The sequence below is a fragment of the Periplaneta americana genome, chromosome 15, assembly GCF_040183065.1.
Source record: "Periplaneta americana isolate PAMFEO1 chromosome 15, P.americana_PAMFEO1_priV1, whole genome shotgun sequence".
Classification (NCBI taxonomy): domain Eukaryota; kingdom Metazoa; phylum Arthropoda; class Insecta; order Blattodea; family Blattidae; genus Periplaneta; species Periplaneta americana.
In genome coordinates this window covers 67,377,422-67,395,684 of record NC_091131.1, presented here as the reverse complement: position 1 = coordinate 67,395,684, position 18,263 = coordinate 67,377,422, and the positions used below count along the sequence as shown (strand labels likewise).

The 18,263-nt window shown below is 35.7% G+C and overlaps 1 protein-coding gene across 2 annotated transcripts; it reads right to left on the bottom strand.

Moving 5' to 3' along the window:
* Window positions 1–304: 304 nt before the first annotated feature.
* Stlk (Ste20-like kinase) lies at window positions 305–16,580 on the bottom strand. Of its 2 annotated transcripts, none has more exons than XM_069847591.1 (7): window positions 16,446–16,580; window positions 14,931–15,113; window positions 11,520–11,752; window positions 10,915–11,086; window positions 10,631–10,838; window positions 9,245–9,502; window positions 305–5,365 (listed from the first exon to the last, which is right to left on the bottom strand). In XM_069847591.1, exons 1-7 carry the CDS (start codon window positions 16,488–16,490, stop codon window positions 5,292–5,294), a joined length of 1,173 nt encoding a protein of 390 aa, XP_069703692.1. In that variant the 5' UTR covers window positions 16,491–16,580; the 3' UTR covers window positions 305–5,291. The 2 variants fall into 2 exon arrangements, with proteins under 2 accessions (XP_069703692.1, XP_069703693.1); XM_069847592.1 differs by lacking the exon at window positions 16,446–16,580 and adding an exon at window positions 15,267–15,536.
* Between the last annotated feature and the right edge of the window lie 1,683 nt (window positions 16,581–18,263).

Sequence of the window (18,263 nt, the reverse complement as noted above, 5' to 3'; positions counted from 1 at the left end):
TAATATGTATTTTATTTGGCTTCAAAGGAAAGTGTTGGAAATACACAATAATGTGTATGAATAGGGATGCTTGTTCTTGCTCTGAGAACTAAACGAAGCTTGTCATAACCGTGAAGAAACAATGCATGTGCATATTACACTTCACACCACTCATTCCTCATAGGTCCTAACTCACAACTCAGGTTGAATAAGTCTAGCAAAGCTCTGAGCAGTGAGCAAGCTGGTTACTAATGAGACGTGTGAGTTTATAGTGACTTTGTAACAGTTTTAGTGCTTACTATTGCTATGGAAAGTAAACAGTCAATGGAATTGTATGTTATTCACTACATTTTATCAAAACCCTTTTCATGGAGAAGTAATCAAGAAAAGACAAACATTATAAATACTGATAGGCAGTGCTGTGTACTGCCAAATTTAAAAATTCAACATAAAAGAAAAAAATAGAGTATATGTATGTTTGTTTAATCACAGTACAGGGATGCATATTGGATAAGTGTCAAAGGAACTGAAGAAATTATTTTGTTAGCCATGTTTGATATTTTCTAACAACAACCGTGTGTGGTGTATACTCAAATAATAGCTTTGACAATTTCCTCACTGCAACATTGATTGAGCTCTCATTTTCTGCACTCATACAGATAAAGATATTTTGCAAGTAATCACAAGGACAAGATAGACTGTTACTGCTTTCTCTTATGTCTATAGAGAAAACTTTACTCTTGAAAATGAAGTTGAAACTAAATTTTTACAAACAAATAATTGAAAAATTTGTGGAAAAAATCAGGGAGCAAGAAAAATATCAATTCAAAATACTGTTTCTATATACTGAAAGCTGAATGTAAATCATATTATAGTTATTATATATTATGACACAAGTTATAACTTATTTATTTTTGCTAATAGTACCACAACTGTACCACTTTCTAAAAACTCACGAAAACCTTACAAATAGCATGCCTGACTTTTGTGACTAGGATTTGCGAATGGTAAAAACTTGCTTAGTTTGGGATATCTATCACTTAACAGTGCGGTACAGCAATAGAACAACATTTGATTTTCATAATATGTATACTGAAAAATTTGTTTCAAATAATTCTTTATTGACTGTTTAGAAACACACTACCAATTGTACGGTTATTTAGCGTGAATAGAATTGCTGATAATGGTACTTCGGTATTAATCAGTCTAAGGATTTGCCATGAGATTACATGATACTTGCCTAACAAGTTACAGAAAGACTTGGAAAAAATCCAGGTAATCAATACAAGTGGGATTCAAACCCACATGTAGAACTGAGACATGAATTCTGCTCAGCATTCCTAGACCACATTGGTGGCAATCAAAGAAGAGGTGAAAGTTGGCAACACCTGGGACTTAACCCTCTGATGTCATGAACTGTCATATTATATAGAGAAAGATGGTTGATTGGTTTCCGATGCTCCATTATTTGGATATTTTAACCCATTTGATATCTTGCCTCCCAGTATAAATTACAGAAGTTTTTATTTTGTTCTAAGCTCTTGTTATATGGGGGGCAATGTTGTTCGCATCCACATCATTCTTTGAGCTGTATATGCCCCTTCTGTAGTGCTACAACAAAACTGGCCATGGCCAGGGCTCCAAGAAGAACCCAAGGTCAAAATATGGAGAAAGAATGGTCCAGAATTTAAAAGCTCCAAACACTGTGCTCCCCCACTGGTCATGAATTCATACTGCTATAAAGGATCAAATTACATGAAAGGTAACAAAAACATGATTTTAAGACCCATACTGGCAGTTGTAAGAAAAGACAGATTCAGAATATATGAAGCTAAATGAAAATATTTCATTTTCAAAATGAAATAGTTGATTACAGAATGCAATGGCTACATCGTAAAGAAATAATAAATTTAGACACTGGCGTATACTGGTTTAAGGGCCTGGGCTACCACTGACCCTATTATTACACAAAATATATTTTAAAGTCCCTATAATAAAATTCCTTACCTATTTATATATGAATTTCAGACGTCTTGATTGGGACGAAAATACTTTGATGACTTCGTCATTGAAATTACAGTTGGGCCGCTTGCGAAGTTTCTGTAGAAATGACTTTTCAATGGACATCAGTGCCAAGCCGGATAAACGTTCTTGTGTATGAGTTGATCTACAGTAGGATTTTATTCTCTTCAACGCAGAAAATGTTCTTTCTACCGATGCTGACATAGCTGGTATTGTCACAATTAATGTTGCCAATTTAAGGACTTCAGGAATAACTTGGTTCAGCTGGTTTTCATATATGGCAGATATTATTTCATGGATAGGTTTGTTCGAAAAATCAAAGACCTCTGCTGAATATATTACACTTAATTCATTTTTCAAACGTACTTGATCAAAGTGACTGTTATAGGACTGAAATAATAATTTGTTTAGTGCCTCATTCGGGAAGTTTTCTCTATAAGCAGAAAATTTTTTAGAATCTAGAAGATATGTGAACTGAAGCTTTCCATAATCAGAAAATCTGTCAGTAATTTCCATGTGCATACAATCTAGTATGCTGTAGTACAGCTGCCTGTATTTCAATTCATCATCTCCTTTTCTTCGCTTTAATGGTGGTTCCATTGTATTGGCTGAAGAATTTTCATTTTCCATATTACTCCATATGGACGGAAACATACTACGTCTGAACTCGAATATAGTATTTTTTAACTTTGATCCCGCTTGCAAGCAGTATGCTATGTCTAGACTTTTTGTCTGAAGAATATTGTAGAGCACATCTGTATGTGCGAACACTCTAGCATAGACTTCAAGAAGAAATATATTCTGAAACTGTGTGAAAAAATACAAATATCCTTGAGCCTGCACAATTACATCATCAACCCAGTTTTCTTCAGAGTCATTACAAATGATATTTTCAAAGAAAGCAGTCAGTTGTTCTCTGTATTACTTTACTGTATTTACAAGCCGAGATGTAAAATTGCATCTAGTTGGTGCTACTTTTGGGAGTTTCTTTTTCATAAATTCTTGAGTTTTTCTGGGAGATGATGAGAAAAATGCAGCTAAACCCGACAGTGTTTTGAAAAAAAAATGCGGCATTCTGGAATGGATGAAGTAGTTTGTTGCAAAACTAAATTGAGAACATGGCTGTAACAATGGACAAATAGTGCTTGAGGATACTTTCCTTGAACTTTTGTTTTTAAGCCATTAATATTTCCCGCCATAACTGAAGCACCTTCGTATGTCTGTGCAATTAACTTATTGCCGACATTGTATTCTGCTATAACACCTTCCACATGCTGAAACCAAGCAGCAGCAGTTTTGCCCGAACTGACATTTGTGAATCCTATAAAACGTTCTTGAACATTGGCAGTACTATCGACGTGTCTTAAAACAGTGGACAATTGACTCTGATTAGAGCAGTCACTTGTTTCATCAACAACAATGGCCGCAAAAGGTGCTTCTTCTATTTCAGATTTTATGTTCTTTATCATAACCCCACTTATAGCAAATATTAAGTCATTATGAATTGCGAGAGAAGTACCACGAAATACTGTTGAACTCTCAAGATGATTGGCCAGTAAATGGTCAAATTCACTTAAGGAACTTAAATATTCAATATAATTTCCTCTATTGTCTGATTCCACACTCTCATTATGATCCCGAAAAGCCAATTCTTGTTTTCCTAGAAAGCAGACTGCGTTAATAAGATGCAGTAAAATCTCCCGATTTTTTTTCCACAGGAGCATTGTGTTGGTTGATATGTAGAGCTTTTTGCTTATCTAGCTGTATATCAATTCTTGTCTTCCCAAAGTTTGCAAAGTTCATGCTACTACAAATATGAGCTTTTGATTTGTCGTGTTTTAGGACTGCCGTTCGAAAGGAGTTGATATTAGAAAACCCTCTTTTGACCACACATTAGTTTCGCGGCTAAATAACAAACATGGCCAGCAAAATAGTTTAGACAGTTTAGAACTACCACACAACCAATTCCACTTACCATATGATGTTGAAGTGAAATGGCGTGTGTACTCACGCTGTTTTTCTTTTACGTCCATGGACAAATTTAACTCAGGAGTTGGTCTTTCCATTTTCACAATTTCAACTTCCTCGTTGTATGTACGACAGTTAAAAGGCACTTTTAATAAACCTTCTATTACACAGTCATTTTGAACACAAAACTCTCCAGAAACTTGTTCTGCCATATTTTTCACAATATCACTTAATTGGGAAATTAAAAACTTAATAATTCACAATTAATATAACTCTTAGACATTCGAACAAATCACAAATTTAAAATACTGCACTGCAAGAACACAATTACATTCATGAGCTAGCGTGCTAAGCGTACTGTTGCTTCGCTCCTGCGAAGAAACCGATCACGAGAGCGGCAACTCACCCGGCCTTACACTGCATGTTGGAAACAGAAGAGAGCAGGGGGATGGGCAGTTGTGCGACCGGACAGCGTGCGCGGTACGGTCACAGGCTACCTCACGTAGCAAGTGGTTTCTCCAGTGATGCCGCCTTGACAACTTGTTTCTTTTCGAGAGCAGAGAGCGCATATAAATCTAACAATTACTTTAATTTTAATTACTGTGGTAAAACTAATAATACAAAATTATTACATTATGTTATATTATAAACTTTTTCTTTTGTAATTTCCTTGGGCTACCGCCGGTAGCCCCGGTAGTCCGCAGAATACGTCCCTGAATTTAGAGTGATATTATAAGCCAGTCCTTAATTCTGCAGTGCTTGGGAAAAGTGACACAAGTCAGTTTCCACAAACCTTTTTTTGATAATTTATTGACAACTTACGGAACATCTGCGCTCTTGGAAAAAATACATAAGTATTCCTCCTATTACAATAATTCATAAAGAAAAAAAATCAAATCGACATAAACCAGTGTAAGTTGTCAATAAATTATCAAAAAAGGTTTGTGGAAACTGACTTATATCACTTTTCCCGAGCACTGCAGAATTAAAGACATAAAAGAAGAAGATAATGATGATGATCATAATAATAATAATAATAATAATAATAATAATAATAATAATAATAATAATTGCAATTCAATCAATATCAGTTTTACATTTTAAAATCTTATACTACATACCTTTTATTAGCAGTAATAATCTAAAGAGATTTATGTAAAACATTTTCATTATAAAATACATCGAAACTAAACAAGTTAAATATATAAATACGAGGAAGACAGGGACTGGATAACAATTATTTTATTCCCTGCGATCACATAAATTACACACACTGCATCGCTCTTCACAGAAGAGCTGCTAACAAACAACAACAAGGCAGTTCAAAAGTCCCATTGATCAGGTTCAATTTCTAGCTCGGCCAATTTCTCAGCAGCCAAAATGGATGCCAGATCATCTGAAACAAGTGAAGAAAACTTTTAAGGTTCCTAATACTCCAAGATATGGTCAACTAAAATTGTTATGAACTTCTGCTACTATAACAGAATAGAATTACATTTCTGGAATGACAGTACATGTGAAGCAAAATTCATTATTTTCTATATTAATAAAACAATAAGCCAGTAAATTTGTATGGAGCCTTGTCACTCAGGGAGTTTTTTTAACAATATCAATCTATGACGCAGGACTCTCTGCTATACAGTGAAATCTCAGTGTAACAAACATCAGAAAATAATATTTATACTTAATTTGGAAAGTACATTATACCAGTAATGAAAAAAGGAAGGTTTATCCAAACAAAGTTGTTGAGATACACAGCAGGATATACCAAATGGGATCATAAACTAATGAGGATGTAATGGCAGAATTACAATTAGACACTGTAATGCATCACATACGACATTATCAGAACAAATTGGATTATATCATTTGCATTGCATTCATACAAATGGAATCCCAAAAGCCATGTTTCACTATTGTCCAAACGGAAAGGGACCTCTAGGTCATCCAATGAAATGCTGGGTTGAAAATTCAACTGTGAGATCGTAACAGACCATAGGGCCTAATACTTGAAAGAAAGAAGAAGAAGAAAAAGAGAAAGAAGTAGTTTTGATTTTACATTAGATAATGCAGAGTTATTTCACAACATACTTTAGCTTTCATTTACTGCAGTTGTGTTTAGAGTCCATGTAAAATTCGACAAACTCAAGAAACTCACTATCTATATATATAATTCGAACTGGTAATGGAAATTACGGGAAAACGGCTGAACGGATTTTAATAAATGGCCCCTCGTTTTGAAGCTTGGAACCCAAAGTTTTTCGGAAAAGTAGTAGTTTTCAGTGAAATGCCAATTTTCCTACATAATTTTCCTATTTTCCAAAATCCATCTGTTGTCACTTTTGAGAACTAATTTTATTGAATCACGGCCGACTTGACTGAATTTCAGAACAAAACACACACTACAATAAACAATAGGCTATTACACGAAGGCCATGACCAGCAGGATTGCCGACATATTTAGAGCTCAATTCAATTTGTTATTAAAAACTGATTCTGCAGTGTATAATTTTCTGAGTACAGCTGTGTATTGGATATTCAAATCTACAAAACTTGAGGTGGTTTGATGACATTGTTACCATTAGAAATTAAATATTATTATAGTTAATATCATGATGCGTCTATTTTTCATTAATTGTACATAATATTGATGCTATATTGATGACATGAAAGTGAAACGTTTTGAGGTTATGTAAGTAAATGTAGAGAATATCTTAATTTAGATCTTCATTTCTATAATTTACTGAGTGGTTGCTATATATAACTACAAAACTTAAGTAAGATAATAATATTGTTATTAAAAATCAAATATTTTTATACTTATTAACCCAGTGGGGTTGGATCTTTTTCCATATACTTAATGGCGGTGTAGTGTAGACATTGATATGTGTCATTGTCTTCAGTATTGGCTCAAGAGAGCGCAAAAATTAGTTCCTAAGGAAAGATCAAAAGGTATTACTTACTGATAAAACAAGAGGCCTAGAAAATTTTGTAGTTTCCAGATCATTTCAGCAAGATCTCTTAGTAGGATAAAATGATTTTACGCTCTACATTTCAAGTTCTACATGCAGCAGCTATACGAAAATGCTATTGTTCGAAAGCTTAGCAAACCTGACATTTTTTTAACTTTTGCCAACTGACCTGAAATAGCTACTGCTATCGTCCTGACATTGATACTTGCGTTTTCGCGTTGAAACTCAAAAACTGAAGTTGGGTAGGTTCAAGAAAAAGTATTTGGCCTAAAAAAATCCATTCAGAGGGAGTATGTTTCATTATTATGGAAGCAAATAACTATCAAAAAGACAAGTAATCTTCATTGAAAATAAATCTGAAAAATTTTTATTTGAACGTCTAACGAACTTAGTTTGCAGCAGCATTTGCTGCACAAGCCACTAGTATCTATATAAAACTACAAGGAATATATAAGTACATAACAGTAAATTTTATAATTATAACACACAGAAATTAATCACTTAAAAAAGAGTTACTACATACAACAAATAATATACACGCAATATCATAGTACAATCAAAATTTGAAGTTAGCCTAGTTCTTAACTTCAGTTTGGTTTGTTTATCTCAATTTATCTTCTGCAAACTATTGAAGTTCACCTAGTAACATGAGAATCAAATCATTCTTGCCATACACAATGTAGGATAAAGATCATATGCAAGCCAAGATGCTGCACTTTACATAAAATAATATGTTTCCAGTCAACATGTTCAAAATAAAGAAGAGACGCACAGAATATATAAAATCTGCAACCAACAAGAGACAAAATAAGCATGTAAAATTATCACCTTTAAAAATTTTCGTACATAATAATGAAATGATCACAAGTAATAATGTCGTAAAAATGAAATATTTTTTAATTATAGTGTATGGGATTTTAGTGTGGAAATTAAAATATGAACGCAACACTGAAAAGTGCGCTAAAATGAAGTCCACCAAACTGAGGCAATACTATACTTCCTTGTAAAAAAAAAGTCAAGCTAAGAATTTTTATATCAGTAGCCTTGAAAAAAATAATTTTAAGGGGAATGAGTAGTAATGCTGGTGTGATTTAAGAATTTCAGTAAAAAAGTTTAGTTCAATATTTCTAAGCTTTTAGTGTTCAGAGTGGAATAAAAATTTCCATGGTTATACAATCAATCATTCTGAATTCAGTGGCATAAAAGACAACTAATTAGTTTCGTATCCAAGTGCAAAAGAAAGGCCCTAACTGATAACCTGTTTTCCCATTTTGCTAAATGTACCTCATTCTTCAGGTGCACATTTGCTACTATCTACTCATATACCTTGTATTTTTTTTAAGTTATCTAGTAATGTATATTCTAAATTCTAAAGAAAAATTTAGTTAAATATTTCACCCCTAGTGAAACAGAAAAAATACTGAACTTTGTTTAACATTTTTTCCAGTTTTTCAATGCATATATATTTTTTTTCCTCATGTTACATGTGTGATATTCATAAACCCATAGGTCTACTTTGTAGAACACAGGCTGCAGAAAACACTGTAAAAATGTCATGCAAATTGATTCAGTAACTTCAAAGAAAAATGCACTTAAGTTTGAAAAATATCAACTTACGGAAAACTGCATTAAAAAAAAAAAAAAGAATGTGTGAATTACATGCACCGCCGAATTGAAAGAGCTTACATGCAGAAATACTCCCCACTATATATATATATATATATATATATATATATATATATATAGTTAGTTTTAAAGAGCAAGTTTTGTACTTTTTTTAAACACAAAATAAAAAATCTGATTTTTAATATCTAATCACTACCTAGTTCCCTTAACAGGATTTGAATTCGCGAATTTTGGATCTACATGCTAGCACAGTAACCACTCAACCATCAAGGGTGACTATGATTGAATACAATTAATGAACTAACCTTTTAGATAAGCTGTGCGAGTTTCATTTCATGCAGTAATTAGTACACAAATAGGACAGTTGTTAAATAATTTGTATAAATTTCACTAAATCGTATAATTAATGTCAAACATTATTTTGAAATTATTGCATATTTACCGGTATTTAAGAACTATGGTTATTATATAAAATTAATATTAACTATTTAAGATGTAAAATCTTTTGCTTTCAGAATTTTTCTAATTGAAGTAAATTTTAACACAAAAAGTTATTGCTTTATAATGGCCTATGTTCTTCCACTTACCACAAATTTCGAGTCAGTTTCACATACATCAATTGCTATTTTGTGTCAATTTTGTATAAAGTAAATTAAGTCATTAAATGCACTACAAACCTTGACTGTCAACTCTGCGGTCACAAATTGGCATGACTGGATGCAGAAGCTGTGGCACGGTGGGTGAGGCATCACCGTGACGTTGACGACACTGCTTGAAGAAGGAATGGGCAAGGAGTTGACTGGCAGAGGGACGCAGAGCAGGTTCACGCTGCAGGCACAACTCGGCCAGCTGGTGGAATGCATCTGAAAAACGACGCTGCTGCATGGCTTTGAGCTGCAGCATGTTGCTTGCTACACTGTCTCCTACGCCTGAGTCTGCAAGCAATAGTGATAATTTTCAGAAACACAAAAACACCTATAAGAGTTCTCTAACAACAATATTTGCACAAGAATGATTTCGGGGTTACATAAACTCTACAGCTATAATTTGAGATTCTGGTGTTAAGCAAAATCTAGAGGAGGTACAGATGCATTGAGTTGACAGGTTTGGGGAGGAGAAGGCTGGAATGGGGAGGTTTCTTGAGGGAATTAATTGAATAACAGGTGGCTAGGAGATTGGTACATGGATGAGTGTGGTAAAAATGTCTGATGATATGGTGGAAAATGAGTTGGGAAAGAAGAAGGACGAATTTACATCTTTTGTGCTTAATTGTCTTAATAAACTGCAGTACTCCAATTTTGAAACCTGTCAAGGAAACTGGTTAGTGTGAATGCTTGTATTACCGCCTACACCCCACTTCATCAACATTTGGCATCAAGGAACCTGACAGCCCAGTAAAACAATGCGGTTGCTGTTATCCACTATTCACATTCAACATATGACTACTCATCAGGTTCAAAACCTGATCGGCACACTTGATAGTGTAAAAGCTGCCTAACTGTTAGAACAGTTCAAATAAGGATTTGAAATAGGAAACTGGCCTCAACAAGCAGCCATCAACTATACCTTTTTTCCCCCAGAGTGACAAAATGTTGTAAGCATTCAGATCTATTAAATACATCCACTGTCCATCTCCTTCACAGGATCTCGACAGATAACTCCAAGGTAAATTTCCAAGGTCATTCACCGAGCTTCATTCGATTCAAAATATTTAAGGAAGATGTGAAGAAGATCCACCTTCATTTGACACTGCTTACACATGGAATCACCAGTGAATACTGTGACTTACAAGGAGTACATATTTACATCTATTCAATCTAGAGGTCTACTCAAGTCAGGTTGTGGGTTTTGAATGAGACACTTGGCTGGCTCATGTCTGGTATTTCACTCTTAGGCTTTTAGAATTTTTTTAAAACGATCTTTCATTGTTCTAAGTCCAGCTCTTGTAAAAAACTTGATGAAATGAAAAGTGTGGAAATGTTGAAACATCAGCCTCTTCATTACTTGTTACAAGAAAAGTATCGAAGGACCTACACAAGGTGAATTTTATTGTTTACTATTACCGTGCAGTGCTGTGTGCTGTCCACCATCTTCTTCATAAAGGGGTGGCAATGTTGAGTGGTCCAGCAGCTGAGGTGCGCATCCTCGCACCTTTTCAGTTAACATGAGTGTGGTCGGCATGTCTGCAAATGGAACTACCCCATTGGCGAGTTCACATGCCGTCATGCCTAAGCTGTACACATCTGACTTCTCATTATAGCCATGCAGGTTCTGTAACAAGACGACAAGGTCTGAGTGTATGCTGAACAGAACTCATAACAGAGCCATGGCAGACAAATCTCCTTACCTGCTCCAGTACCTCAGGACTGAGCCAGTTGAGGTTACATGCAGTGCTACGTGGGAATGAGTGGACAGACCTCTGCCATCGACCATGCTCCACAATGCGGCATGCATAGCGCAGTCCTGATAGGCATGCCCGCCCACAGCCTGACACCAAAATGTGGCTAGCACGCACTGCCCTGCAACAATATTCTATATTCTAACAACTTCTTTTGTACAAATTCCTGTAAGCCTATTTGTTATTACATTATATATTATATACAAAGCATGAGCCTTCCATTGTTTATTTAATGTGGTGCACCATTTGTCCAATGGCTAATTTTTCATGCCAGAAACACTGATACAAATATAGGTGAATCTAAGTGGAAGTTCTGCCAGATAAAGATGATGTTTTCTCGGGGTATTTTACCATTTCTTCATAATTAACATAATCATCCTTGTTACTGTTGCAGCTATCAATGGGACAATTTCCTCATGAGACCAATTCGTGAAATTCCTACAATAAACATTTCATGGCAGAAGCAACGAGAGTTACCTCTAAGATGATCTTCTGGTATGGCACAATGGCAATTTATTTAACGACATCTTCAAAAGTAAAAGTTTATTCCCTACCTGTGAATATAGCCCTTACGGTGAATATAGTCCAAGCCCTGTAGCACATCACGCAAAATGAAAGCAACAGCTGCCTCTGGCAGACCATCTGTGAAGTGACTGGACAGCAGATCCTTGCACGAGCCAAACGCCATTAGAGGTGCCACCACCACCACTTCTGGACCGGAAACAAATGCTGCGTGGTATGGCAGCACATTTGGATGCTGTAGCTGTCTTGTCAGTATTATTTCATGCTGCAGAGAAACAACTATATATGTATACTTTATTACATTATTATACTAGAAGATAATTAAGTTTATCTGATGTACAGAGTGATTATACCACAAATATATCTGTATATACAGTAACAACTTAATTTTTAACCAATAAGAATAAATTAAATAAGAAGCCTTCAACAAACAAAATTTGATAACTCAATCCCAAGGGAAAAAATGGAACTCTCTGCATCAAAATCCACAGTTAATTCCCGATTTACCACGAAAATCGTCTGTAGCTGCATTTAGATTGGCAACAGGCCATGATTGTTTGGCCATACACCTGCATAGAATTGGAATATATCAGTCCCCTAACTGCCCATTGTGCAACTCAAACCAAGAAATGGATTCGGAACACTCAAAATCTGTGCTTCAGTGGCTGGTCATGATAATATCTTTGAAAAATATTGGAGTGCAAGAGGTCAAATGACTTTATTGTCAAACGCCTGGCATTAGAAAACAACAACATTAAATAAGAAGCCTATAATAAAATGCTGAAGAACTGAAAACAGATAGAAATGCATTCATTACTCAAAATTTAGACAATATGACCAAGAAATCGACAACACTATGAACAGTCAGTAACTTAACTTCACATAATATTGTGTGACACAGAAGTCAGTTGACAAATGGGAAACATTAAAAATTGTAAAACTGAATTATTGTACAAAGTAACATAATGAAGTGTTCCCTCCAAGATGTCCGTAATCTGAGTGGCATTTTTAATTTGTATTATTAGGTTGACAGTACATAATCCCCTTTTGTACTTTAGAATTCTCCTAAATTAGTTTCTGTGGAATACGTACAATGAATACAGTACATAAATTGAAATAGGCCATGGTGCGGTAAACAACAATGTTATAGTTACTTTGTCATCCTGACCTGTGTTATGGACCCTCCGGCTTCTTGTTATTACCTCAGTATTTGTATTGTTGTCAGTCATCCAAAACTAATTTCATATGTCTGCTGCCATGTCACTCTGTCGTTGTCTGTCTAATTGTAAGATGCTCCCAGCTGATGTCCTCACAATCTCCGGTGACGCAGCTTCCCCAGCTGATAATGATTTTGCGTTTCTCCGCTGTGCTTTCAATGTGACGTCAGTTCTCGCTGCTTCGACACATTCTTGATCCACGTGCCTTGAGTTCTCTCTCAGGGATGTGGTCATGTCTACTTGCTTCTCTTCTATCAGATTGCACTGAGTCACTTCCTTTTCTTGCGAAGCAGTTGTAGCTGTTTGTCTTTTGTTTGAATCGATGACGTTTCTTCTACAGTAATCTAAATCAAATTGTTTCCCATTTACAATTAATTTATCTCGTCTTAGAAATGCTCTGTGATCTTTTCTTTTAGCATCCATTAAATATTTTTTTAACTCATTTCTTGTATTCCTCATTTCTACAGAAAAATCATTTTCAATTCGAATTTTTGTACCAGATAAATATTTGCATTTCACGAAAACTTCCATTTTCTTTGCAAAAGACGTGAAGTTCACAATAATATGCCGTAAACCTCTTTTTTTTTTTTTTGCCTAATCTAAACACGCAATCAATCCATCAATCTGCATCTTCTATTCCTAGTCTATTATATAAAATGTCCGACATAATATTCACAATTCAAAATTCCTCTCATTAGTGGATTTATTTATACTGAAAATAACAATATTAGTTTTCCTTTGTTGCTGTTTTTAGCATCTCACACCTGTCTTGCAACTTCTTAAGGCGATCTATGGTTCCTTCAGCAAATTTGTTCATTTCTTCCTTCATCAATATCATTTGTAATGATTTCAAACTTTTCCAAGAAAGCAGCAAACATAGTTTTTAGATCACTGATGCCACTTCGTCCAGCCGATATTTCTTTATTCTGATTCTCCAACATAACTTAGCTTGTAGTTTTTCCAAATTCATTACAGGCCAGGATTAAGTTTCACATTTCCAGTCACTAACAGCACAAATATTATTGTACCTAATAACAGTTTTTCGGCTTTAACATCATCATTTCCATTTACTTCTTTGCATGTTAACTTAAAAAACACACATTTAAATTATGTAATTATGAGCAGCGGAGAGAGAGTCGCCTGTCATCACATTCCACTTCTTCCACTAGGAGGCTTCCGACATGGCATACAGCAGGAGGAACAACATTTGCAAACGAAATTATACTAAACATGAGGAATGTTACCACAGGTGTGTAGTACTGTGACAGGTTAAGTTAGGTTAGATGTGTAATATTATGTGAGAGGTTAGACTAGGTTAGATTTGGTTTGGTTTGTTGTATTGTGTGAGAGTTTAGGTTAGGTGTGTAACATATGAGAGGTGTTGACGACACTGAAAACCCTTTTATTCCCTCCCTCAAATTACGTCACATTCAGGAAATATGGCGGTGTTCTTCATTCACGCACGACGATTTTGATATATAAATGAGGTGGAGTCGTGGTCTGAAGCATCCTGCCTAGGACTCGCGTTATGGAATGCACGCTGGTTCGAGTCCTCATGGGGGAAGAAATTTTCTCATGAAATTTCGGCCAGTGTATGGGACCGGTGCCCACCCAGCATCGTCATGCACTTGGGGAGCTACGATAGGTAGCGAAATCCAGTTACAAAAACCAGCTATAACGGCTGGGGGGCTCATCGTGCTAACCACACAATACCTCCATTCTGGTTGGATGGTAGTCCACCTCTGCTTCGGCATGTGGCCATGAGGCCAGCAGCCAGCTGATCGGTCTTGGCCTTTCGTGGTCTGTAGCGCCAAGGATTATTATTATTATTATTATTGTGGGAGTATATTTTGAGTGGGCATACAGCTCTCCCAGTGATCACATCCAATTTCTACTACTCCATGCTATAAATCCTAGACATTTTCAAGGTATCTCAGCAATTTTCTCTAGGACCAAGTGTATAATTTCAACACTCGGACCACAGATGATGGAAAAGGTGGAGGAACAATGATGACAAAAGTAATACCACAATCTAGTATATACAGTCGCGAAGCTCAATACGTAGTAAATATGCAAACATTAGATAGTTGCTCACCACTAGGATCGCTAATATCGCCTCATTACAGGCAATGCAAAATAGTACCGTTACAGTCTATTGTTTCTAGCACCCTCAAAACTCAAACTTCGTGACTGTATATAATAGACTGTGGTAATACCAATACTTACCTGGATAAGACTTGCTTCCTCCTTGGATTTGTCCATGTTGAATTTCTTAACAGCCACCAATGTACCAGACGGGAGATGTCGTGCAAGATGCACAGTGGCAATGTCTTCGCAGCAGTGTCCCAATACGGAACACAACTGGTAATGCGCGGGATCCGCCTCAAACATCAGCATTACAATGTTGTGCTGCAATATAAACATGCAGTTAACCTACATCAAGTCTATGCAGTAAATCATTCGCATAAACAGGCACTAACCTACACACTACTCATTAGCAAGAAATAGTACAATTATTTACTATCTCATTAATTGTTATTACAACAAAAATGAATTATTTACCATATTTCACGCAAAAACATGTTCAGCCATATTCGAGAAGTTATTAAAAAAACTCCACAATACTACAACCATGTACAGATGTTTACTGTAAATCAGTGTTTACAACACTTGAACCCATTCGACGTATATTGGCTCCATGATAGCAACTTCGTATCTCTTGTTGAAAGCCTAACAGTTAAGCTCTCTCTTAGCCCATTGAACTCTGTTTCATTATATTTTTATCACATGATAAAATTATCCTCCGCTTTCTTTGCGCACACCTGCATCATGACAGGCGCATTTTACGCTTCCACCGTTGGCTACATTTCATTAGATGTATTTATTTTAAAGATTAGCGTATGAACAGAGTTCAGTGTTACCAGCTCAGTTATTTTATAGCGAAATCTGGATCCAAGTGTTGACCGAGTGGGCATTAACATCACCTATCACCTAGTTTCCATGCACAACATTTTTTTACACTTGAATGAACTGTAGGATAAGCTAGAACTATTGAACTTTAGTGTATTGCAGTATTGCCTATCTATTCTGTTTCAGTGCAGAGGCCTTGTATATTTAATAACTAGAGAGAATAATTAGGTGATGTTGGCGTTAGTGTGTATTATATAGGACTAGTGCAGTGTTGCCAGTGGATCGTACGTTACATATACGATAATTTGGTAATATGTACGCTGGATTGATGGATGCCATTAATGATGTCTCATTTCTTAGTCCAATACCCTAGATTAGTGTTTCCCAACCTTTTTAAGTTCGCGGCTCCCTTGGGAATAACATTAAAAACTGGGGACACCCTTTCTTGAATTAAAAAAAATGAAGTATAATATATTCATTTATTGAAAGATGATATAATAAGTAACGTACATCACAACATAATACGGTAAACTTTACTACAGTCATTTAGTAAACATACATCAATAGAATTTTGTTCGATTAATCATTAATGTGAAACTTGTGATTGATGCTTAGAGAACAGTTGACATTGAAACACGCAAATCATCTTCAAGATTATTCAGTCTATTTCTTGCTTTGCATTTTGTCACCATAGCAGAGAAGGCTTGCTCGCATAGATAGGATGTTGAAAAGGGCAAAAGTGCGTTAATTGCTTTCTTCATTAGGTTAGGATACTCCTCTCTCAGTCGAAGCCAAAAAGCAGCCACCGCCGCCTCATCTTGGTGAACTTACCTTTGAGTGTGGAATCAGTGCTAAGATCAATAAATTCATCTTCATTCGCAAGCACTGAAATCTATTTCCTCCGCACTATCTACAAAATCAAATGGTGAGACAACCCAGTCGAGATTCATAGTGGAAATAGATGGAAAATACATCTTGCAATCTTGATAAGTTATCACAAAATGCAGTCTTTCAGCTTATCCAGATCTTTATCTCCTGCCAGATTAAGAAGAGATGGAAAGTTCGACAGATCTCCTTTCTGAACTGCAGACCTCCAAGAACTAAGTTTTCTTTTAAAACCTTTCATTTTATTGGTTGAGGAAATTGTTGTTTCCTGTCGACCCCGCATTGAAACATTCAGTTCATTCAGCTTATGAAAAATATTTACCAGATACGACAGTTCCAAACATCAAGAATCACCTCATGACATGTGTCTTGATTGTCATCCTTAGAAAGAGACAATGTTGACATTTGTAATGTTATATTTACTTAATTGGTTATTGTTAAAGCTGCTCTTTGAGTGCACATGTCCGCAACCGTAGCCGTTATAGCTATACCAGTAGACGCTTATTAAAGAACCCGCCTGCCAGATTAAGAAGAGATGGAAAGTTCGACAGATCTCCTTTCTGAACTGCAGACCTCCAAGAACTAAGTTTTCTTTTAAAACCTTTCATTTTATTGGTTGAGGAAATTGTTGTTTCCTGTCGACCCCGCATTGAAACATTCAGTTCATTCAGCTTATGAAAAATATTTACCAGATACGACAGTTCCAAACATCAAGAATCACCTCATGACATGTGTCTTGATTGTCATCCTTAGAAAGAGACAATGTTGACATTTGTAATGTTATATTTACTTAATTGGTTATTGTTAAAGCTGCTCTTTGAGTGCACATGTCCGCAACCGTAGCCGTTATAGCTATACCAGTAGACGCTTATTAAAGAACCCGCCTACTGCAGGGGGGTAAGAGGGGTATAGCATGCGCGGCACGAGGAGTCTGAACTGAGTTTTGCTTGTAGGATACCTATAGTTCACCATTTTCACAACTTTGTTAAACACTGGAGCAAAATCTGTTTCTCAATTTTCTTTATTAGTAAATCACAAAATTCAGAGAAAGGCTTATTTCAACAACCATATTTACTCTATCTGTTGCTGCCCATTGTCTGTATTGGATTGGTTCATCAGCATCAAAGACACTGAGAATTGTTGTTGTATATTTTTTTAGGACAAGATTGCTTGGGCACTTTTCAGAAAGACGTAGCATGCAAGTTCTGTTATGTACGTCACAAGTTATTAGTTTAATCAGATCATGGTAGGTTCCTTTCATATGAATACTTTCCAGAAACAACTGAACATTCTGGTGGATTGTACACACACAGACAGCATGTGTGCCTGAGGATCCTGCAAGCACACACTCTTTAAGTCTGAGGATTGCAAATTTAGATAAACCTATCTTGTTGTGAGGGAATGTTTCTTGAACAAAGAATGCAGCTCTGACAGATTGTTTAAAACAAGCCGTTTTTGTTTATAAACATTTTTACTCATACTTACTTTGTCTTTCATTCTGAGCATTATTCTTGAATTGTCATCATCCAAGAAAAAATCATAGCTTCTTCCTTTTTCTTGATTCGGGCAATGCTAGATTAGCTTTCTCAGTCACAAGTGCACATGCCTGGCGTATCATATACTCAGAAATGTCAAACATTTCACTAACTTTATTTCTAGGCCACAATAGTGGTATCAGTGTAAGTAGTTGAATTCATTCACAGATGTTGACATGTTTAATTTTATCTTTAATTTGTTCCATTAACTCATCAAAATGTTGTGCTT

Excerpts from the sequence above, each read along its gene's own strand:
- Stlk (XM_069847591.1), bottom strand. The coding sequence starts at position 16,490 with ATGAAGATGAATTTATTGATCTTAGCACTGATTCCACACTCAAAG. Across the intron at positions 15,114-16,445 it reads CACTGATTCCACACTCAAAG|CACAACATTGTAATGCTGAT; the intron begins GTAAGTTCACCA and ends TTTATATTGCAG. Across the intron at positions 11,753-14,930 it reads AGGAAGCAAGTCTTATCCAG|CATGAAATAATACTGACAAG; the intron begins GTAAGTATTGGT and ends GTTTCTCTGCAG.